This window comes from Centruroides sculpturatus, unplaced genomic scaffold (assembly GCF_000671375.1).
Source record: "Centruroides sculpturatus isolate CEXI.00-Female unplaced genomic scaffold, Cexi_2.0 scaffold353, whole genome shotgun sequence".
NCBI classification, from domain to species: Eukaryota; Metazoa; Arthropoda; class Arachnida; order Scorpiones; family Buthidae; genus Centruroides; species Centruroides sculpturatus.
In genome coordinates, this window is record NW_019384573.1 from 650,298 (window position 1) to 676,559 (window position 26,262).

Consider the following 26,262-nt stretch of genomic DNA (forward strand, 5'->3'; position numbering starts at 1 on the left):
CTGTATGCTGTCATGTTTGTTTCGAGTCTTGTGATGGTGTAGTAAGTGCGGATGATAAACTCGTTCATTTCTGTTGTCCATTTCATCCGTTGGCGTGGTTTTCCAGCCTTTGTGGTCTGTGGATGAATTGCCACAGAAACACCAAGGCTAGGTTGATTCCTCACATCTGTTGAGGGCATTGCAGTAGCCATGCTTGGGCCGGCGCTGCTTTCGCCACCGGTAACCAAGGGAGACTGTGGCCTATTTTTCGAACGTGAGCCTCTGCCTAACCCACGAACGCGGACCTTGTTAACCCGGGCGACGTCCGAGCCGGTATCACACTTTGATCTGGTTACTACCATTATGATTATCTCCACATAATGTGGGTGTGTGGTCACTCTTAGCTTCATTTCTCCCCATAGACCTTACTGGCATGGGTGTCCCTACCAGGAGCTTGTGCTCCAGCCTGCATTGCCCTATGGTTCAGTAAAATTACTGGGCTCTCCCACCACGACCAGGTGGTGACCACGGGAGAGTTATTATTATTATTATTATTATTATTATTATTATGTTGCAAATGTCATGCTCAGCTGATAGTGGTGCCAAGTGCTATGTCAGACTTATTGAAAGTCAAAGCATAGATACCCAAACAAGTATTAAATTAAGTTTCTGTGTTATTGGTACATGCATCAACATCTAGAAACTTTCCAACAATGTGACGTGTTCAATATTGCAACTTTCTGTAGTGCCGTATATGTTTTTATTAAGGTTTAATGTTTCTAGCCTTTTGTGTAGTGTATGTGGTATAACACCAGTTGAAGAGAAGACAACAGGTACAATACATACCTTATTCAGTCTCCACATCTGTCTTACTTCTTGAGTGAGTGGAGTGTACTGTACTTGTTGATTTTTTTCAACGTGAGCATTTTTTATGTTATGAGTGTTTGGAACAGAGTTGTCTATTATGTAAGCAATCTTACTGAATTTGTCAATGAGAGTAATGTCAGGTCTATTGTGATGAATTGTTTTATCTGTGATTATGGTCTGTTTTAGTATATTTTGTGTGTATCATTTTCTAATACTGCCCATGGAATATATTTGTAGTATGGTAGAGTTGTCATTATCCATTGGTGGGTGATCGACAAATATATATTTTTTAATGTCTAATGACATTAATTAATTGATCTGAGTATCCATTTTATTATTATTTAATTTTTGTATGACTTCATCAACATTTTTTATGCTAAATTGGGAGATTGCAAAACAAAAATTGAAGTTGTTTCCAAATTTTTATAAATCATAAAAAATGTAATTCCTTATATCAATTAACAGTCTCTATTGAGTGAGTGTTTGTGTTTTAACTTTTATGTTAATCTTTGGTAACCTATTTGGACCAGACAGACAAAATAAATTTTGCCCCACCCTTTTCTATAATACTTTTTTTTTTAATCAATCTCCCTATTATTATTTTTGTTTTTTATCAAATGTTGCAATGGGTTATTCATTAATTGGTCATATGTATGTTGAGTTAATACAGTAGAGCATTGATTATCCAACACAATTGGGGACTCAGGTTGGTCAGATAACTGAAAAAATCCGATAACCGAAAAGAAGGAAAAAAATACATTATTAGTATAGTATATTAGGATATTAATATATCCCATGTAATTAGTTTATTAGTATATCGCTATTAACCAACTTTGTGTTGAATTTTCATCGATGTTTAGCCTAACAAATTTTTTTAAAAAATAATAATCGTCACTNAAAACAAACACTGATACACAGCACAGTGGCACACCAACAGAAGAAGAACTCGCAACTTATTGGTCTTCTCTTTGGTCCAATGCTGTTACACACAATGCTGATGCAGGCTGGATCAAGGAGGAGAACAGAAACTTTCACAACATACCAAGTATGCTCTGTGCTGAAATAAATGTACACAACATCCGCTATGCTGTTAACAGAACACACAACTGGAAGACACCTGGTGTAGACAACATTCACAATTTCTGGTACAAAAAGTTTACATCACTGCACCAGGAACTAGCTAAACATCTAACACACATCATCATCAATCCACAAGACATGCCAAAATTTCTTACTCTGGGCATCACCTACATGAAACCTAAAAACAACAAAATCACAGACCCCACCCAATACAGACCAATTGCATGTCTTCCAACACTCTACAAATTATTGACATAGTATTCAGAATTTTAAGCAATAATTTTATGAAAAGAAAGAATATATTAAAAATGCAAATATTTTATTATGCTCTTGTTTTTTCACAAAATGATTATAAAATATTCAGAGAAAAAAATTAAATCAAATATGACTTAAGTTTGGACATTGCATAATCTAGAGGTTTTTCAAATTTTTAGTCTGAAACTGAGGATTTAAAAACTGCACAAAACCTTCCTGCATCTAATTTATAAAATCTAATATTAATACTATAAATTCAAAGTGCTGTTATATTTTTTTTACAAGCTAACAATAAATACTTCAAGTTCTTAAGATGATGTTAAAAATGTCTTCGTTACAAATCTGAACATATGCAAAGTTTTAATAATGTTATCATAATATTAATGAGTATTATGTTATGAGTATCAAATAAGTAGCTTTTCTTCAACTTAGACATCTCAATTTCTAAATTGTTTTACAAAACTGTAGACTATAATCTCTTCAACAAAATCAAATTCAATTGATTATATAAGTTAATGCATATTAAAGGGTGTTTAGAATACAGAATAATGTTAATTGTACTGACAATAGTTTAATGTCCTAATAGCATAAATTATTTCCATATTACCAACATTTCTGATCATACTATATATTATACACTAAAATCTGTGTCCTATCAATTTCCATTAATATAATGATAAACTCTTATAGTTACAGAATTATAATAACTTGTTTATAACATTAAAATTAGTTATGAGTCACATATTCAAAACAAAAATAATTTACCTCAGAAGTAATCACAAGGGAAAATGTTTGCTTTTCTTTTTGTGCAAGATATAGTCTTAAATCTGGAAACAGATCTACTTCTTCATCAAATAAACAAACTTCTGTTTTTCTGTACCAAAAATCATCAGGAATCTCTAGCATCTAATTATTCAAAAAGAATTTTAAATTATTTAAAATTCTTCTTTTCTACATTAAAGTATGTATAGATATAAAACAAAATTTTCTATATATTACATATAAAATTATTTGAAATTTTTATAAAGTAAAATTTACCATTGTATTATGTTTAATTTTTTCAACAATCCAATCAAAAGCAGGTTGAGGTACTACAAAATTTGATGAACCTGTATCTATTATAGTGTGATTGGTATTTAACTAAAAAATAAAAAATTTTTGTATGTTGTAAATATGCATTGATTGATATTAAAATATTTTACATACTGTTCACATAGGTTGGTACATATGTATGACCTGGAGGGAATACTAATTGTGTTTGAGAGTTTGATAGAGGGACAATTGACACTCAAGAGGTATTTGATGTTTTATCCCAAACAAATGTTTTATCCCAGATTGATAGCTCTGGATGCATCAGAAAAGTCTGAAAGCAGTATTGAATTGTCCCTGTATAAGTTTCAATTTAAATCTCATACACTTTGCAATATGAGGACAACTAAAAATAAAGTTTGTATGTCTCCAATAAAGAATCTAGATTCTCTGTGAGTATAATATAGAGACAATGAAAGGAATTTAAGCAGGGATCAATTTTATGAACACGTACAGAATTTGATTGTGTCTAAAGACAAAAATCATTTTAGAATTTGCATTTCTTACTTCATTTACAACTTAATTAATTGCATTTGATTTGAATTGAATTACGTCTGTACTTTTTGAATAATTTAATTTTCTTGCCAGGACATACATATGCATCACCCTGTAAGTAACAAATATGAGAAGTTATTGAATACAAGCTCATTTAATTAATTTCAAAATATAACATTCCAATCTGGTTATTATAAATATAAAATAATAATAATAATTCAGTAAATTTTTGGAAATATATTAAATGTTCAGTATTAAATCAAAGTGCAAAATTTTTTTACATATGCAAACAACAAAATCCTAACTTTATAATCATGTTAATTTGGATCTAACTTTGCATCAATAATTAATAGTTAGCCAAAATATATGAATTTCTTTTAAATGAAATTATCTGGCATGTAAAGAGTTAATAATTTATTATTATGTCATATTTCTCACTTTATAAGAAGCATCAATGTATAAAATGCATCTACAATTTAGCAAAGATTATAAAGAAAAAATTATTTTACGAAATTATGATATGAAACTTTAAATAGAATATGAAAAAACACATTAATAAAATACATTTTTAAGAATCATTTTAACTATCACTCAACATTATGCTGGTAAAACTAACAAATAATTAATGAAATTGATAATGTTTTGTCAGTTTTGTGTCTGTATTTGCATCAAAACAAACCCTTACTGATACCAATCATATCACAGTAATCATGCTTATTGTAATAATTTAACATAAGTTGGCTAAAATTATTAATTCAACATTTATAGTAAAAATAGAGAGAAATAAATGAAATAAGTAACTGTATAGATCATTTAATATTAAGAAATAAATGAAAGGATTCCATCAAATAGTTTGATACACACTAATGATAATCAGTTTATATAAAATTATGATGAGCCATCAAATTTTCCTTCATTAAAAGGCTGAAGGAACATGTTTATGATATAGGTAAAGGGCACTACAATACAGCACTATCCAAGGTAGCACAGACTGAAGGTTCGGTGATTGATTGGAATGAAGCTAAGGTTATTAGACAGGTGCGCTCACCATCTTTGGCAATGACTTTGGAGAAATTTGATATATATAGATCCGGCAGTATGGGCAGATGTTTGAACTATAAAGACGCCACAAAGTTACCAACAGCATGGAAGTATATGACTGATCATAACCCAATATAATACGATATATGGCATGCACTCAGTCTATATAATTAGGTTTATTGTATTGATACATTTTATTTACTTTATTTTATTTTGTTTCATATTTTTTATGTTATTTTAATTTAATTGGATCCATGTATTTGTGTATTTCAATTTATCTTTTGTATATTTGTATTTAAACGAATTGTTCAAATGGATGTAGAAATTTGAATTTTGTTTTGCATAACATTCAAACTGGAACCGATACAAGAAAACGTTCCAAATACTTCAAAAATTTCAAAAATACCTGAAGATGACATGTGGAGCAGGTAGAAAACATTAGTAAGATATTAAATATTAATTCTCTGATACATAAGATGCTTGTGTCAGTATATTTAAGGAGTCTGAGTGTTTATTGAAATAAATAATTTATTTTAAATAATTGTTAAATTTTACTTAAATTTTGAGAAAATACACTAACAAGGGAAGGGGAATTTCCTTTCTATTAGAAGGAGATAACATCATTTCCTTCAAAAGTGATAGCATAACATGGGATCTTGACATGTCCCACTCCAAAAACTGCCCAACTTTCAACATGTGTCGGAAGTGTGGCTGGCTTTTCCAAATAATCTGATTGGAGGAAAGTTTGGTATAAAAGGTGATGGGTCACCTCCAAACACTGGCTTCCAAAAACAGTGCTCTTGTTCTTGCTTGTATTTTGTGCTTGTATTTTTGTTCCTGCTCTAGAAGATCTATGTTCCTGATTCTCTGGCTCTCTTAAGAATTTGTCAAACAAATATATCATCTGAAGAATAATCTTCATAAAGTGTTGAAGTGATTTTATAAATTATAGGTAATATAAAATGATATATGTAGACTCTCTCTCTCTCTCTAAAACAAGAGTAAGAATTAGTGAGTTGAATTTTAAACGTTTTTCTCCTAGTAAACATTGAAATTGAAATTTTTATTCTTAATCTTTTGTACTTATCTGTATGTAAGATTTTATGTAATATATATGATAAATATAATTTTTATTATATAAATAAATATATAGAAATATTCTTAATTATCGTTTGACCTGTTAATGCCTACCTCCATTGTCAACTCATTCCAATTAAATCTTTCTAAGATTCAGGTAAATTTTTAATATATCAGGAAAGTCAAATCATGAGTTAGGACACAAGATAATTTATCCTAACTGGTGTCAGGACTTTTTAGAGAAAGATTTCTCAAATCTTTCTTTCTACATTTCCATCCTGAATATGGAACAGAGTTATTCCAGAGTCTCCCAGTTCTCACAACTCAAAACAATCTCCATAGAATATTCAAAAGCACTAATTTGATAATATTAATTGCATTTTTAAAACATTNACATTGGTATATACTGTACATCGTAATTATATTATTAAAAAAATTATGAACTAGCTTGAGATTATTACAAGACATTACCTTAAAACATTCATAAGGCCAACTATCATTGCCAATTTTCATATTCATCAATATAACTTCATAATACCATTCTTGATAAATAGGTGTGAATACAATATTTCCTGAATACAATTTTTCATCTATTCCTCCTAATACCTGTAATACAGAAAATAAATAAAATATTAAAGGTAATTTTTCTTTCTTTGTTATTAATTTATGTACTGTAATGCCAATATAATTTAAAGTTCAATCACTAAAATTCACTTCAATTAATCAAAAAATATTATAATGAACATTGCATTTAAAATTAAAGAAAAATGTTTGAAGATAATGTTTAAATTCATTTAATATAAAGATGATGATCTTTATATCGAAGAAATTGTAGGTTTTTGTCAGTATATTCTCATTGAATAAATTATATGCAAGATAATATTAATTTTAATACTTGAGATTTACAATTAAAACATTTAGCATACTAAGCTACAATTGTACAGTGGTGGACAAAACTTTAAGGACTTTTTGCTTGTCTTTAAACAATTAACTTTATTAGAATTATTAATTCAATCGTGTCCATATGCTTTAAAGAAGTAAAATAATAGGTTTATATAATAATGAAAGAATAGTGTTGGAATATTTCTTTCAAAAAGTAGAAGACTAGGTAATTTACATTGACAAAACTTTAAAAACTACTAAAAATTAACTGCAAATTTTCATATAAATGTTAATAATTAAGAATGTGTAAGTGTATAAAGAGATTTGCATACATTTGTGTACAATAAAACATCTATCAAACATGGGAAAAGATGTAAAACTGACAGAGAAAAAACAAAGACAAATTAGTATTTTATGGCCACAATTACAAAATTATTGTACTGTTGCTGTCCAAATAGGAAGGAGTCACACTGTTGTGTACAACTACATCAAAAAAAGTAATAAATATAACTTGAAAAACAATGATGTAAGACCTTCTAAGGTAAATGCAAAACATAAGTGGCAAATTTTGAGAGTTGCAAGCAACAGTATTGACATCATCATCAAAAATTGTGAACCAATTAGAGTAAAAAGTTCATCCTTGTGCTGTTCAAAGATAAAATCACTAGGACAACTTGAAAGAAATTGAAAAGAAAACCTCCCCTAATTAAAAAACTGCAAGAATGACTTATGCTTGAGATCACATTTTGTGGGATACAGAATGGCAACAGGTTATTTTTTCATATGAAAAAATTCAACTGGATGGTTTGAACTATTATTTTCATTATTTGCACAAAGAAGAGAGGATTTTATCTCAACGAGTGATGGATGGTGGTTTCATTGTAGTGTGGAGTGCCATTTCTTGCAAGGGAAAGTTATCTACTGTATTCATAAATGGGCAAATGGATTCAAAAAGTATTAGGAGCCAATTGAAAATACTTTACTTCAAAATTTATGAAAATTTATTTTATGCAAGCCAATACAGTCATCCATTCATCTCACACCACAAAAAATTGATTTCAGCAAAAAGAAGTCCAACTGTTGAATAACCACCTCTAAATCCAATTAAGAATATCTGGAGTATACTCTCAAGAACTATATGCTGATGGAAAGTAATATAGTTTAATAGAAGACTTAAAAGTTGTAGTGGAGAAAGCATGGCATGCTATACCAACTGCCACACTCAAAACATTTATTATGAGTATATCAGATCACATTTTTCAGGATATTTAAAAATGCTAGAGTTGCCCCTATATCTGAAAAGATGCAGGAAGCAAAATTCAGATGGTATGGCCATGTCATGCATAGTGATGAACACTCAGTAGTGAAGACAGCATTACAACTCATTCCACCTGGACAATGACACCAAGGGTGCCCCAAAATGAGGTGGATGGATCGACTGCAAGATGACATGAGGAGGGTGACCGTCACTCCAGAATACTGTATTTCAAAAAACTGGATACTTAATTATATAACACTCACCAAATAAACCATTACCAGTTCAAAACCAAACAGAAAAATTCTTTCTATGAATGTTTTCATCTATATGTCGTCACTCCAGAAGATGCATTGGACCGTACCAAATGGAGAAGGGCATGCAAGAAAGTGGGTCCTGCATAGAAGCAGGACTTCAGCGCTAGGAAGAAGAGTTAATTAAATAGCCATATTATAGCCCAATAATTCAACAGTTTGTCATGAATTTAATACTTGTTCTTGTTCAGCCTTTTCCTTTTCTATTGAGCATTTTTATGTCTATCACTTGTATTGCTGGTTTGCATGTGACATGCAAGGAGCTGCCATACTGATATGGAACATTCTTCTTGCACAATAATTTGTTGTTAATGATCATGAACTGTTGCATTTTTACAGTAGCCTATCTACCTAAGTCCATGCAAGCCATCAGCAATGTGTGTGACCCATACTCGAAAATTTCTGGTTTATTAACAATTATATATTGGTATTAATATGGCACTTATTTGCCTGTCTGTTACTTAACCTTGATGGCTTCAAGCTTCAGATTCTAACAAAAATCAGCCAATATTGCCACACTCCACTTGCTTTTGTATGTCTTTATTCATACTTGCAATTTGTTCTTGGAAGCACTTGCCACATTCATCACTTACAGCATTGAAATTCAGGGGAAAATGTCCAAATGAGAATGGGATGTGCACTTTCAGTGACATGTCACAACAAACTTTCAAATGAGACAGTTCCTCTATAGTACAGACTTTCCAAAACATTACAAGATACATTCAAACTCTAATATTTATCACCAGATGGTAACATATACTTGTTGGAACATATCCCATACTCTTCCCCATTAGACTGAGTGTGGCATCAAAATCATGGTAATATAAAATTTGTTACATTTGTGGTCCAATAAACACATACTCTTTTATCTTCTGCAGACTAAGCTTTGGAAAGTTGTCGCATAGGAACAATAGGAAGAATGGCATAACTAGGATTTGTGCCACTCAGAATGGTCCTTGAGTTTGATGCCCCATGAAAAATACTAAATAACACACATCAAAACATATTGAGACAAAAACAAGTAAATAAAAACCTTAACTTTTTTCTTGCCAAAGTTATTAATATAGTGACAAACATTTTCAATCTAATTCATAGGCTAATATCAGGTCTATAAATGATTTGATTATATATATAACATTATTGATTACATATTTAATAATTGAACATATATTTGATGTTTGGAATGCAACAAAATCCAAAATCTGGAGACAATAGCATCCAGACTTTGGAAGAATAAAGAATATATACATTATAAACTCCTTAGCCCAATTTATTTGAATGATCTGCTTGATTTTTATCAGTATTTTACATCTAAAATTCTAAATTAAAATTTATTTATAATTATTAAATTTATCATGAGATGGCAGCCTAATCACCTACCTCTAGCCTTTGTTTTAGATTATTAATTAGATTTAAAATATGTATATATTTTAAATAATAAAAATGTGGCAAATCATTTGGTTATTTAAATCAGAAAAGAAAATTAAATACTTACTAATTCACCATTTGATCCAGCCATTGTTGCAAAAGGACCACATGTATGCAGAGAAAAAATATTCTTTAAGTCCTTAGTCTTCACTAATGAATCAAAAAAAGGCACAAGAGATGGAGGCTAAAAAATTAAATTATACATATTTTATAAATCTTAAGACTATGTTTTATATATCATGTGTACATAGACTTACATACTTTTGCAATTTTGGCATAAGCCATTCCTAATATTCCCTGCCAAACTGATGAATTAGAAAAAAAGTTTGTTTCTGATTCTATGCAAGCTATATTCGTATTCACAACTAATGGAGGATTACTTGGAACTGATATTAATTCAGTAGCAAGAAAGCCTTGCCAACTTCCAACTGTATAATTAACAATCAACTTTTGATTATTTGTATGGAATGTTGTAGATCTAGAAAAAATAAAATTTAAAATATCAAATCAAAATTATTTTTATGAATTAAGGTTTAGAAATTTATTTATAAATTTCTAAACCTTAATTCATTTTTAAGAAATTTTTAAGAAAGATTTTTTATCTTTATATCAAATCACAATTAAAATTTATTATTATTTCTTTAAAAAATTTATATGACTTACTTGTTGTAATGAAAATAACTATCTAAGTGCACATTTGAAATGGCTGCAATTGCTAAATTACTACTTCCAGTATCTAATAAAATATTAAACTGCAAAGAAAAGGTATTTCCTATATTAATATTTACATGATTTCTGTTTACAAAAATAAGACTATTTGAGTATATTGAATAATAAAATTTCAAACTTAAATCACAAAATGATAAGAATATAATTTACTGAATATCCTTTTCTATCAAAATTTACTATAAAAGTAAATGAGATTACCAACTAACCAGGGATGGAGTCAGAAGTCGACAAGTTTTATCTTTTTACGGGTCAGGAGTTGTGTATTTTTCTGCCAACTTCCCCATCCCTGCAACTAACAACTATAATCCAGTTGAAAATGTTTGTTTTTATAATAAATTTGTTCATTTTAACTGGATTACAAGTGCTAGTTGGTGCTTTTATTGTTTTCTTATATTGTTATATTGTTTTCTTAAATCATATTAATTTCTCAAAAAAATCCTTTCTGTTTTTTACTGAAATGTTTAAAAATAAATATAAGATATTAAGCTAAGAGAAGATAAATATGACGTTATAATACTAATCATATAATTCAGACATATAAATGCAGTAATATTTGTCATATTTAACATAATTAAAATTTAAATTTGTAGCAAAATTCTTCATAATCAATAGAGTATTAAATTATTATTTCAGCAACATAATAGTGCTGTTTATCGCAAACTTACGAGGACAGGCTGAAAAGTAATACACACGCTTGTAGAACACGAACAAAAACAAATAGCAAGATCGGGCAAAAAGTACATTAAAGTATATTTCTTAAGCTTCAAAATCATATATTTATTTTTCAACATAGCCCTAATGATGACTAACTCATTTCTCCAATATGTAACAAGTTTTTTCATTCCTTCACTGAAAAAGTCTTCCAACTTTTCTCGAATCCAGGACTTGACAGCTGCCTTCACCTCATTGTCTGAGGTGAAATGATTACCCTTGAGGTCTCTCTTAATTAAGTAGAGGAAAGAAATAAAAATCACAAGGCGCAAGATCGGGGGAATAAGGAGGGTGTGGAATCAGTTCAAACTTCAGGTTTCGCAGAGCCTCTCCAGTTGTGAGCGAGGTGTGTGGACGAGCGTTGTCATGTTGCAAGATTATTGGTGGAAAAACAGCACTATTAGGTTGCTGAAATAATAATTTAATACAAATTCAAACAAGAAGAATAATAAAGAATAAAGAATAGAGTATTAATTAGGTAACATCAAAAATGACAATAAACAGTGTTTTTGAAAAGCTATACAAATATACACATTCAAAACCCGATATATTAAGCAAATATATACCACAACTGCCATAAATGATCGGGCTAAATATTTAGCCCGATCATTTACTGGCAGTTGTGGGTGTATATTTGATTTTAAAAATATTATAAAAGTAAATATCTTTGGCTAGTAATCATCATCATATAGATGTTTATGAACTTATCAAAAATTATTCTTAAATATTTCAGTTAGAATCTTGCAATTTGTAAAAAAAAATAAGTCTCAATTTGTAATAAACAAGCAAAAACTAAAAATTTCAAAATTTTATATATTTTTAAGGATTTTCAGTATATTTATTACTTGAAAATACATTACATTAATTTAGAGAATCATTCAACCAAATATTTACAGTTCAAAATTTGAAAGAACTTTATCATTAATTTGTTTACTTTTGATGATTAAAAATAATTAAGATTAATGGACAAAATCGAATCATAATTTTCAAATAACAGTCCTATAGCAATTGAAAATAAAGTAAACATATTTTAAAATTTCCTTATAAACTGTCAATATTACATAGAAATATTGTTATATTTTTACATAAAAAATTATCTAATTAAAAAATTTTAATTAAATTTTAAGAACACACTATAAAATTTTTAAAAATTTACTAAAAATCTTTTAAAATTTCCTTCAGGTATTTCCTTTAAGTATTCAGTTATCTAATGCTAGTAACTAACTTAAGTAAACCTATAAAAGTTACTTAATGTTACTATACTTTTAGATAATTAATACAGTAGAGCATCAATTATCCGACTCAATTGGGGACTCAGGTTGGTCAGATAACTGAAAAAATCGGATAACCGAAAAGAATTTAAAAAGTACATTATTAGTATAGTATATTAGGATATCCCATGTAATTAGTATATTAGTATATCGCTATTAACCAACTTCGTGTTGAATTTTCATCGATGGTAAGCCTAACAAATTTTTTTAAAACAATAATCATCACTATTGTATCGTTAAAAATTATTTTTAAATTATTTTATTGCTCACAAAACAAACCACCACTCATAATTAGAAAATTAAGTCTTGTTTAAATACTGGCCTCCCTTCAATGGTTGAGCCATGTTGCCAGCTAAAACATGCAAAAATTTAACAAAAATAATATTAAAGTATCCAAGACATAGCCAAATATTGTAGCGCCACATCACTAGCAGACATTTGAAATTTGCTGACTAGAACGGTCGGTTAACCGGTGTGACGGTTTATCAGGGGTCGGATAATTGATGCTCTACTGTACATACATACACATTTACAAATCAGGGCTGTGGAGAGCATATACCATGGCCCAGGGTGTAGTGTGTACTCCTTTTTTTTTTTTTATAAGTAAAATATGCAAAATATTTCTTTGTTAATAAAAAGCAGATTTAACATTTCATATTTTGCTAATAAAAATAAGGTACAAGTGCATGTAGGTAGCCCCAATGGTGGTACTTCCAAGACTATGATGTTTAATTATTTAGCTCACGTGACTATGCCAGCTTCTAGTAATCCACTTGACTGTTTGCGGAGTACTTGATGTTATATACAGTGGTACCTCGGTATACATCTGCTTTAAAATACATCTTGTTTGGATGAAACAAATTTTGCTTGGTATACGACTGTTGTTCGGTATACGACTTAATTCAACTATATGCGCCATCTATGAACAAGTAGCACTATCGGTGTACTAGACCAGGCTAGACGTTTGCTGTGCCACAGTTTATAACTTTGTTAAATTTCTTCTGATTTTAATTTGTAAGTATTTTTATTAATCATGAATTGCAAAAAGGCAAATGAAAAGCAATAGAAAACTAAAAAATGACTAGAATCACAATGGAACTGAAAAAAAGAGATTGTTGAGAAATATGAAGGTGACATGCATGTTTAAGATTTAACTGTTGCATACTGTATTCCGAGAACGACGATATCGACAATCATGAAAAATAAAGACATTATTAAATCTGCTAACGTTGCAAAAGTTGTTAAGGAGAGTTTGATTTGATTTTGATTTAATGATTTAAATAATATAATACAATATACTGTAATAACTTTAAAAATCTATAATAAAATTTATTTTTTTTTTATTAATGTGTTCAAACAGTGTTTAAATTATTTTACAATACCATTAATATACCATATCAACAGGGGTTTTTTTTTTACATGAGAATGGATTAATCAGTTTTACATTACCTTTTATGGGAAAGGTTGGTTTGGTATATGTCCTATTCAGTATAAGTCCAAACATCAGGTCATATACCGAGGTTCCACTGTAGTTTTAAGCAGGTGTGAGGGATTTCCCCCACTGAGGTGCATATACAATAGGCAGTAGACTGATATGTGTTAAAAACTGACCTTCACATCATAGGGCTCCCTAAGTGCACTTTTACCAAAAATAACATTAATTTATAGAGATAGGAACCACTATGGGCTCCCAAGTTTTCTCCAAAACCAGGAAAATTCTCCTCTCTCTTGACAGCTCTGGTACAAATTACCTAAAGTAGCTTCTACCAGTAAACTTACTATTATCATTTTATAATGAAAACTGTATTAATTTTATTATTAAATACATTGAAAAACTCTGTAAATATAGTTTATAAAATTTGATGATAAAAAACATACCCTTTGCTCAGGTGTTCCAAAATCTAAATTGATATAATATCCTTCATCTACTATAGCATTATTATTAATAAAATTCCAATCATAGACAGGAAATAATGGAATATGAGCTAATTTTGATGTCAAAACTAAGTGAACAGTAAATGTCAAACAGAGAATTAATTTGGCAGGATACATTTTAAGTAAACCTCTGAAATAAAAAAAAAAAAAAAAACATAGAAACAGTTTATTCTAATGATAAATAATTAATGCTTTCGTCACATTTATAAATTTTATTGAGAAGTTGTAATGTTGACATTCAGATAACAGGGTTAATAATAATAAATTTAATCTTACTTTAACAAATATTGTGCATTATTTGACTGGGCTTAATAAGCATTTCTCATTCGTTTTCATCGATAAAAAAAAACCACGCTCTTATTGCTGTAATCGACATAATTGCATAATTATTGCTTCAATTTCAATTTCCTACCACCTCCATGTTTTGATAAGCGCCATCTGCGAAATTAAGATTAAAAATATATAAATAAATAAATAAAAATGTTCATAAATTATTAAATATATTTTTGTATTAATTTAAATAAATTATTTTTATTAACGTTAAAACTTAATTATAATAATTAATATAATAATAATTTTATTATATTTTTAACTTTAGGAATTTTACATTTTATTTTATACGTTTAGATTATAACTATAATTAATGATATTTAAAAAAGTGACGTTAATTAAATTACTTTTAATTAAAATTCTACTTAATATTATATATTTACCGCTGTCTGCAGAGGCGGATTAAGGTCGGTTGAGACCCCGGGAGCAGAAGAAAATATTTGGCCTCTTAAAAAAAGAAAGAGAGAGAAAAAATAAAAATACTGTATGTATATGTTAACTATATTTTTAAATAAATGAAAAATACTGTATTTACAATAAAATTTAATTATAATATGTCATATATTATATTTAAATTTTACCGCCGATTGTAAACTTGTAAGTAATTAAAACTGCGCATATGAAACCAAACTTGGGGTCATTAGAAAAAAATATAAAGTTGGGGTTTTGTGGGGCCCTTCAGAAGTCGGGGCACAGGGTGAGAGCCCGATGTGCCCGCCGTTAAATCCGTTTCTGGCTGACTGGATGGCAGAGTTGAAGCGGTGAACAAAAATATCTCTTTTGGTATGGATTTTAACGAAGAAAGCCTTGTGTGGTACTGTATCTGTGAATTGAATTATGGCCAGGGATGCATAGAAGAAGAAGCAAAATAAAAAAAAAAAAAATTGCCTTGGTCCTCGAGGAAGTAAGGATCCCTTATACAATTTTTTTTTTTTTTTCATTTACTGTAAATTTTTAATGATTCCGCATCTTTGTGAGCTTTCATGAGCAGTCGGTTCGCGGTCGGAGTTATGCTCGTTACACTTCTTTTATTGAACCATTATGGAAGAGTAATAGGTAACAGCGCAAAACGTAGGGTTGCATTATAATTTTATTAATTAAAAAAGTTTACTAAACTGCACAACTACTGTAGAACGAATAGCACTACGTGAGTACGTGAATGAAACAAAGGAAAATGGAAAGAAATTGGAGCACTTAGCAATGGCGTAGCGTGGGTGTCAGCCGCCCGGGGCAAAGGAAAATTTCGCCCCCTTATTTAGGTATTTTAATTTAAAAGACTAAAATTCAGTTTTGTCACAGAACAAGCAATGAAAAATTCCGTGCTAGTGCAGCGACCTGTTTAAAATAGCTCTATTGGATAGTGGTGGTGTATATGAATGCGAATGAATCGTACAAGCAAAAAAGAAAAAAAAAGGTCAACAGGTCGCGCAGGATATCCTGGGATGAAATTACTAGTTCACCAGGACGGTGAGCCGATTCCCGTACTATCCGGACGATAGCACTATCGTAGGCGCGACGCAAATATAGATTGGAATGGTTCAAATTTTTACAAGATATTATTATTATTTATTGTGAAATTTTGCCGCCCCCTAAAAGGTAATTTTGCCGCCCCCTAAAAAGTGCCGCCCTGGGCGGGCCGTTCCGCCGCCCCCACTACGTTACGCCACTGGCACTTAGGCATTTCATTCACTTCTCCATTTTGTTCTCCTGAATGTTGACTCCGTCTCTCACCACCCGGTCACCTAAGGAGCTATAAATAAGTGGAGGAAGTGGTGGAAATATTTACATCGACAGCTTGAAGCCAACCAATGTCACGCCGTAGGGCATTCCGCCATATTGTGCGGGAAAAATTGGTGAACAACTAAAAGGTAAAGGCCCGAATATCATCCCGTCATGTTTTTGTACTTAATATATTTTAGACTTTTGGCAAATTAAAATGTGTTATACTTTAAATACTGTATTCAATTAATTTCGATATATATATATTGCTGAAAAAATTATTAAAAAGAACACTTTTAAAAAGCGCGTTTTACATGTATGTAGTACAGTACAAGAGAAGTGAAAGTACAGTGGGTGATCGGATAACGAACACTTTCGCGAAAGATTTTTATGTTCGGATAACGAACACATGATCGGATAACGAACACCCCACAGAACAAACGCAAGAAGAAGCGACATAAAATAATGAATACCGATTGGTCTTCCCTTGTCTTCGGGCAACAATTCTAAACTTTCCGGAGTGCGGGAGACATCGACATCGACGCTCAAGCCGGTATATAAGATCGGATCGGATAGTGTTCCTTTGAGCTTTGAAACTCTTCCCTGAAATTCCAGCCTTTTATTTTTCTGACAAAAACAATTCTTTTATGTATTCGCGAGACTATCGGGTAGGCACTCGTTAAGTTTTGCGTCTGTTTTTCTTTTCGAAAGGTGAGAGTATAATAGCAAAGGTAGAGAGTGGGGCAGAAGATGCCTAATGTTGCTGGGCAGTATGGCGTGAACAGGTCTACAGTAGGCCGCAGTTCAATCTTATTTAGGAAAAATACTGTATAATCAAGAAGACTCAAGCAGCTAAAGGAGTAACAAAAATCACATCTGAGAAATAAAGAACATCGAAGAGTTCATAATGGAACCTGAAACGAATCTAACGACAGAAAAACGCCAAGAACTCTTGAATGAAGAACACCAAGAAACTAGGCGAGATATGTTTTCTTCTGAAAAAAAGGATTAATGCCGATATCTGTTATTAAAGATCCTTTGAAGAAGTGGGAAGATGTCAATACAACGGTCTTAGAATGGCATCCAAACCAGGTTGAGGCTTGGGGATTTCTACAATTGCAATACTGTTAATTACTTAAGAAAAATCCTGTAGAAGAGAGAAAAGCAATCGACGTTAGACAGATTCTTTAAGTTCGTTAACTGATCACCCACTGTATTGGAATCGTGTCATATTTTACCTTCGGAGTTTTTTGCAAATCTCCGTGTTTTGAGTCCTCCTGAACCCGAAAAAGAAGAAGAAAAAAAAATTGGCGAAAAATTTTGTGGATATGCTTATGTGTTTTGGCGTCTATTTCGTTTAATACTTCTGAATGGGGTAATGATTAAGAAATGAAATTTGGCATAATTAGCTTGTATATAAGGGGCATTGATGCTATTAAATTTTCGTGGTTAAAAGTCGAGAGGGTGAAGAGATAGATAATGGTCAGTTGTCACATCTCAAGTGGGCTCAAACTTATGATGATTTTACTTGTTAGCATTTACAATTTTTTTTTATAAAACTCATCGCTACCTCAAAATTATGCCTTTCGTAATTTTGAAATAATTAATAGCATAAAAAGTATTCAGGAATTTCTTAACAATATGACATGTATTCAATATAGTTTATTAATATTAATATTATTATTATTGGAATGGCTTTAAAAATTTTAATACTCTGTTTTCTCTCTTACAGTTTTTATTGCATCAACCGTAGCTTTCTTACCTCTAGTTTTTGTTTTTAGCTATCTGAAACAAATATTAATAAGTTAATATGTTAAAAATCTGAATTTTTAAGGTGCATCTTTCAATCACTACTGTAAAAGTGTTTTATTTTCAAGGAGAAAAGTATGCCACGGGCTTAACATTTTGTTTTTATGAATTTATTGCAGAGTCAATGTATAAGTTAAGTTAGGTTAGATGTAATATGTCAACACCATGAGTAATAAATACAATTGCTGGGTTTGTGTTAAGTTATTTCACTTATGATGGGTCTCTAAGGCATCCCGAACATGAAATTAAGCGCATATTATTATCCATAATAGCCCATCAAATTCCCATCTGTTTACGAACGCATAAAAATGAATTTAATTGCAATATATATATATTAACTCAGAATGCAATGTTTTGACAAAAGTACACAAGATGTTCGTTATTCCCCGCACAATATGGCGACCATCATACTGAGCGCGCATGTATTTGCTTCGGTGGTTGACTATCCTTTGCCTCTCCAGTTATTTATAACTCCACGCGGTTGCCCCCATTGTGGGCCTTGCCTTGACATAGTAAAAGATACCCACAGAGTTAAATTAATGTCGCGTATGGAACAAAGTATATTAATAACATACATCCGAATATGGACAATATCTACATAAATATTTTCTGTAAAATTAAAAAATAGAGGCTAATAACAACGCAGTATTTTGTTGAAAAATATAAAATCTGCAGCCAGAAATATATTAAAAATTCAATATTACACTTGCCAAAATATGGTATTGGACTTAACCCAAAAAAAGGAACAATGCGATATTATTATTTTTACAATTGTGATAAAAAACAACTATTTAAATGAATCTTTTTTTGGCAAATTACAGATTTTATAGCAGTAAAAGTTATAATTTTAAACCATATTCTATAAGAAAAAAACATGGTCTGATAAATTATATAAATTTTTATTTCGAATTTTTACCTTATTTAATTATAATTTACAGCATCCCGATCATATATTTTTCTGGATTAATTTTACTTTATACAAGTTATTTAAATTTATAGAAAAATAATTAAACAAAATTTAAAATACATTTTAAAAATATTCAATTTCTTAAGAGTAACTTCTTTAACATCTTTTTATAATTTAATATATTTTAGAATTAAAATGTACAATTTACAGCTCAGATCAATGCTTGAGGATAAGGATTTTCGTTGATCTCTTCTTCACTATACAGCATCTTAAAGTCTCTTGTCGTATTTAAATTATAAAAAAAGATCATTATCAGTACTTATATTGTTGTAAATATTAAAAAATAATAATGTATTAAGATCATAGAATGCCCAAACAAATTTTATAAGTGAATACATAATAGAGGAGCAACTAAAGAATGGTTTTTATTAATATACAGTAGTTACATCATGCATTTAAATATATTTCTTTCTCTAATATTACAAGAAATTTGTAAATATTTAAGCTGATAAAAAGTAAAAAAAACTTATCCCAGTTGGCAACTATCGTAAATTTTTTTAATGGTATTTACTTTTATTAAATAAACTTTACTTTCTAAAATACTGTATATATTGATTTACTTTTATAATATAGGATTAGCATTATTTTCGAATATAATGCTTAAAAAAGTAAAAATTAGGTTACATAAATTCCATATCGTTTGAAGAATTAATTAGTGAGCAATGATGCATTCATTTTTGTAAAAATTACATAACAGTAAATAACTATATATTATAATATTACATTGAGAAAAAATGCCACGTAATGCAATCAGAGTGCCTTAAAATTCTGAACATAATAAGTCCCTGTAAGCCTTATTATAGGATGCTGGAATAGCGATTTATCCCAGTATCTTATAATAAGACTTACTGGAACTAGTAGTAATCAGATTTTTCAGTGTACATAATAAGGCTACAAGTAGCCTTATTTCAGCAAGTTATATTTGATCTACATATATAGGGTTTCTCAGAAATGTCTTAGTCCCGCTGCCACGATTCTTTGTCCTGCCTGATCTCCAAATTTGTCTCCCAGACTGTATTTATAAGACCAAATAGGATGCCAGTAGTGGTAGTTGCGAGTATCCAGGCAAGAGGAAGTCCTACAAGATACTAATGTTTCTTCTAAATTGTATCGTTCTTCTGCATAAAATTATCCCTTTTCTAAGATATTGTTATCACTTATTACCATAACCATTGTGTTCGCACTAGTTAAGTTTCATTGAATTTCAACTCGTCCTTTTTGTATCAAAGTACAGTAATTTGCGTATTAAACAAGGGTAGGATCATACTTTAAACAATGCTAAGTTTGTAGATAATGGAAAATTTGAATAGTATTTACAATAATTACCTGACTTTTGGACCGACCACATTATATTTATACATATACTATGAGGTATCTCATATATTGTAAACTGGAAAAAAAAACAAAAAGTTTGTCATAATGTCTCAGTTTTGATACTTATCTTCTATCTTTGAAAGAAGAAAATAAATATTTGACTGATAAGAAGTTTGGAAATTGTTTTTAAGATTTAAAGAAAATCAATAAATCGAAAATGTGTATTATTTTTAGCATATTTGAGTTATTTTTTATATAAAAGATAAATAAAGAATTCTGACTTGAATATAGTAAAATTTGTTTGACAAATGTTCGAAACTCATACAAATATCTCAAAATAAGTAATAAAAACAAGCTTATTTACATCTTGACTCTAGAAACTTTTAATTAAATTAAAATAATTTATTTTTAGCTTAAAATTTCCCGAAATATACTACTTTATCACTAAAATTTTCACTCTTCGAATCTAATTAATTGCATATTTAATTATATATATATGTTTACTTATTCATTATTTTTCTTTATTACCTAACAAGTTTTTAATAGTAGTAATTTTAAGCATTAATTATTCCAAAAATATTATTATTTAATTTTTAAATCCAGCGAATGTAAATTTTTATCTCAAAATATTCGGGTTGTTATAATGTTGGCTTCACTGTCGAGCATCCAGTTAAGCAGGAAAGACATCTTTACGGAACAAACATAAAGTTGTATTTTAAATCCTGAGTAAAATTATATGAGAATTAACTCTTATGAGGAAATTTTCTCATAGATAAAATTATATGAAAACATAATTCCATTGATATAAATTAATAATAATAATTTTGAAGTTAGAATACACAGAATACAAACAATCGTACCATTCTAGTTATCAGATTATTTTGTTAACTGAACGTAAACATTTAATTATTCATAATATTCTCTTTAATTTTTTATTGGTTACAATGTTACTAGAGTTAAACAATACTCGTTAAGATTCCAATAATGTTTCCAACATAAAAATTCCAGAGAAAACTGTACTAGAATTAGGAAATATCGTTCCATTATCAATGAATACATTTCTATATTGGCAAAAAAATAAATTTTTATATCATTAAACTAATTTATTTGAATTAATATCTTAAAATTGTTCTCTTAATTAAACTATTTTTATTCATTAAATTTCTTTACGTCCATACAAAGAAAAAACATTTTGGGAGGAAAAGAATCCAGATCTTTCTGATAGGATATAATTTTTTTAAAAAAAAGTAGGAAATTAAAAGAGAATCAAGTAATTTCTTGATAAATAAAATGTATTTAAAACCTCAAATAATTTATTATAAAGAATATTGTGATAAACATTTTAGATAACGACACACAGAAATATTTTTAATGAATTTTTACAAATTATATATAGATGATTCAGACTTTTAAAAGCTTCAGATGTACTGTACATAAACATATGCTTGTTGATACCCAGACACGGTTCAGTACTCGAATTTTAAGTCAGTACTGGACTTAAAATTGTTGTGGTCCTATGTATTACCATATAACAGGCCCTTCTCTTCCACCAAATCATAATACATATAAAAATGTAAAACACTAAGCCATAAGCTGAAAATTATGTGCAAATCTGGTCCAGCTGATAGTAATTAATATCCTAGACCTTCTACAATATGGAGTTTATATAATGTCCGCTTTATATTATATAAATTTATATACATTCTCCATTCATCATTTAGAGAATTATATTATTTGACATAATACTATTATCTTTGTTAGGTTCCATGAAGCTACATTATAAATATTCTTTTTAACAAAACTTTTACATTCAATTTATATTGTTTTTAATTAAAAATAATATATATATATTAATATATATTAGAAACTTTTGACATCTTAATTGGTAAGTGTTTAATGATGTTGCATGCCAAATACTTAACTTTATATTGATCATTTATAATAGTTTATAATGCAATAAAATGTATCAATGTACAGAGATTTTGCCAAAATGTTTCGTTCAAAACAATTTGGCACTCAGTTTCGAGAATTTAAATAATTATACGTCAATTAAAAAAAAAAAGGTGCCAGAAAGTTTGTTTTATATTTTAAAAATTAATTTATTATTCAATTAAAAATGTTATAAATTATCTATAATTATTTTATTTTCATTTTTTAATATTTTAATATCGATAAAAATTCAATTACATATAAAAATGCACGAAACGGGGCAAGATGGCGAACATACTCGTACATACGCCATCTTGCCCCTTAAGCAATTATTTACGTTTACAGATTAATAATTATATTGTAAATCTCTTAATTAGAATTATTTTAATATATTTTATTTTAATTAACAGATAAATTAAGGATTTATCGATATGCATACAACTACTGTTAAGAAAATGCTTTCTCTTGTCCCCCCCCCACACACACTTGAAGTCAGATAACAAATTTGATTATTTTAATTTTATTTTATTTCCCTGCGCGAATAAATTGAATTTATTTTATTTATTTATTTAATTTATTTTTAAATCAAATTTGTTATCTCGTTACGAAAGTGGAATAAGATACTATATAATTTTTAATCTTATATTATTTTCAATTTCCTGTTAAAAATCTTAAGAAATTTTAAGTTTTTATAAGTATTTTAATTCTTTTAAAACTTTTAGCAATAAAAATTATATATAACTTAAGGAAAGTAAAGATGTAAAAAGCTGGGGATGTCATTTTCTTACTCCTCACCAGATTTTTATATTTTTGGGTCTCGAGACACCTTGAAACGTCGAGAAATGCAAAAAAAAAAAAATTTGAAAATTTTTCTGTGTGTATGGTAGTGTGTGTGGGGGGGGGCACGATTTTGTTCACCCTCTTTCAAGCTTAAAAACTCCTGTGCCCTTTATAGAAAATTTCCGAAAATTTGCAGGGAGGTTTGTGTATTAGGGGAATTGATGCTATTAAATTTTGGTGGTTAAAGGTCGAGAGGGTGAGGAGATACAGAGGAAGTCACTTGTCATATCTCGAGTGGAACGAATTTTCTATCCAAATATATAGAAAATTTATATCTTTTTACGTAGTCAGTATTCAAGTATATATAGAAAAAATGGTATTTTCACGAAATCTCTATTCAGGTGTACTAGAAAAGCGAAATTTCCTCCAAATCCTCTATTCAAACAGGTAGAAAAATGGAAATTTCTCACGAAATCTCTAACCAAATATACAGCAGAATGAAATTTACCATTCGTACAAGACGTTTTAACATACCGTAATTTATAATCCGATTATTTACAAATTAAATTATAAATTTTTATAGAATTATTCTTATAATCTGAATTTAAATAAAGTCCAAATATCGTAATCACATTCGTAATATTTACAAGATTTTCTCTGGATTATTCCAGTTTGTTGAAACTAAACAATTTCCACACAAACGAAATTATTGAGACATCTGGTAAAGTCCTTCCTCGTATCCTAATTGCCCTTCAATTCAATTATGTGCTGCCTTCATACAACAGTTCGTTCATTTACACTAACTATTACCTATTCTGTACAGTGATTTGCATATTATGTTACATTATAAAATGAAATATCAATCCCAAGCTAATGTTCGTTGCAATCGCTTAACTTACGTATCAAAGTCGACCATTCAAGTTTAGTGTTGCAATTTTGAAACACTAAACTTACAAATGTCGGGACATTTCTTGTGTTAAAACAAAGAGAATTTGAAATTTTTCTATGCAGGTTGGCCAAAAAGTTAGTTTATCTTACAGTTTGCGAGAAGTTAAATTTGATATAGGCCTATAGCCTATTGAACAAGACTTAATATTTGTATATATATGGTGGCCCAGAAGTCAGTTCACAGTTGTAAAGGCAAAATTTCCATCTTATTCAATATTCTATTACTTAAAAATCGTTCAAAATACGAAAATTTGAAACAATTTCATAAATTGTTGACTTGCAAAAATTACCGAATTCCACTTATAAAAAGGCCCGGGTTTAATGATTTTTGGGCTACTCTGGATACTGGTTATATCATATATAAATACAAAATTAAATTCAAATATAAATTATAATGTTAATTGTTGAGCCCCCCAAAAAATCATGAAAATTGTTGAGCACAACAATTATTAACAATGGGCTGAATAAAATCTAAAAATGTAACGTTTCTAACTAATTACTTCAATTAAATGATAATTTATGTCCACTTTAATTATACATAACATCATTCATATTAATTTTTCATTCAAATTTATTGAAGTAGAATTGGATTAATTTATATTCCTTTATAAAGTGATTAATGAAGAAAGTTTTCTTTACTAAACAGATTAAATTATAATAAAACAATTTGTAAAATTTTTCTGCGTAGAACAACGGACGGACAAGCAGACGTACTTTTTAAAAAAAAAAAAAATGGACAAATTTTCGATACAATCGATTAGACAATTCTTATGGGATTTCCTGTAGTTTAACCGTAAAATTTGGAGAAAATTTGAGTTTAATTTGTACTCATTAATAAACGGAAATATTTTCTCTAAAAGATAAACTAAATTATAAACACATTCTTGAAAGATGGATCATCTCTCCAATTGTTCTTGCTATTTTCCACTTCCTCCAAACAACATTTAAAGATAAGATAATTGAATTATTCTTTGTCAAGTTTATTAATTACTTTAATATTTATCTCACGGATGCGATGTATATTTATGAGAATGGATAATTTTTTCATTAGAAAAAAAAACATTAATTTCTACACAAAAAATACAATTTCCTTCCCTTTTTTTAATGTATAAATTTAAAAAAATAAGGTATTTAAATTCACTTTAAAGAGTAAATTGTAGTAAAATAATCAATAACGAGACGTGTTATCCGCGTAGAATGACGAGTAGACATACAAACATACTTCTAATTTAAAAAAAAAAAAAAATTCTCAAATATTCATAATTATTTTTTCTATTTATAAATTTAATTGTTCGGTTATTCCCTCATAACATTTATAAAATTGGAGAAGTTAAATAGAGGAAGATTATTTACGCTGTAACATATTGTTCTTAGTAGAGATGACATTCTACATTAGTTATTATATACAACATTATATATTACGTAGCAGATACGTTTAATACGCCTTATGTTAACTGCCACTAGAGATATAAGATTATATACAACTCATATGACAAATAAATAAGATAAATGTATATAATAATTGTTCAGGCTATTACTATTATTATCTGATACATTACAGTATATTTACTACTCATTTTTTTAGTATTAAATGTATCAATTTTTAACAGTATTTTTTTATTTACAAATTTAATTTTTTTGGGGGTATAATTTTACAGGTTTTTACAGCTTCTTTGCTTTTTTTTCATATAAAAAGTTAATTTCTTCTCCGATATAATTTTACAGAAATTATCTTTATTTTCTTGGTATAATTTTACAGATATTTTTTTTACCAATATTTACAGTTTTTTTTTTCCTAGAAAATTACTCTCTTTGGTATAAACTTTCAGATAATTTTAATATTTAATTTAACAATTTTTCCAATATTTTGAAGTTATTTTCTACAGAATTAATTTATTTCCATGGTATTAATTTTACAGAAATTTTTTAAATATTAAATTTACCAACTTTTATATTTCTTTATAGTTTATTACCCCATTTTCATATACAAAATTAATTCCTTCTCTGGATATAATTGTACAGAAATTATTATTATTTTTAAAATTTATTCTTATTTTT

General features: G+C 28.9%; 1 protein-coding gene across 1 annotated transcript in view; it reads right to left on the minus strand.

Annotated features, from left to right (window-relative positions):
* Positions 1–14,836, minus strand: part of LOC111624250 (beta-secretase 1-like) — a 40,985-nt gene extending 26,149 nt beyond the window's left edge. The window contains exons 1-8 of the mRNA XM_023367062.1: positions 14,685–14,836; positions 14,352–14,538; positions 10,426–10,514; positions 10,024–10,240; positions 9,830–9,946; positions 6,355–6,489; positions 3,220–3,321; positions 2,947–3,087 (exon numbers count right to left, since the gene is read on the minus strand). Of these exons, the coding sequence (XP_023222830.1) occupies positions 2,947–3,087; positions 3,220–3,321; positions 6,355–6,489; positions 9,830–9,946; positions 10,024–10,240; positions 10,426–10,514; positions 14,352–14,525 (975 nt within the window). The 5' untranslated portion in view covers positions 14,526–14,538; positions 14,685–14,836. The remainder of the gene's footprint in view (positions 1–2,946; positions 3,088–3,219; positions 3,322–6,354; positions 6,490–9,829; positions 9,947–10,023; positions 10,241–10,425; positions 10,515–14,351; positions 14,539–14,684) is intronic.
* Between the last annotated feature and the right edge of the window lie 11,426 nt (positions 14,837–26,262).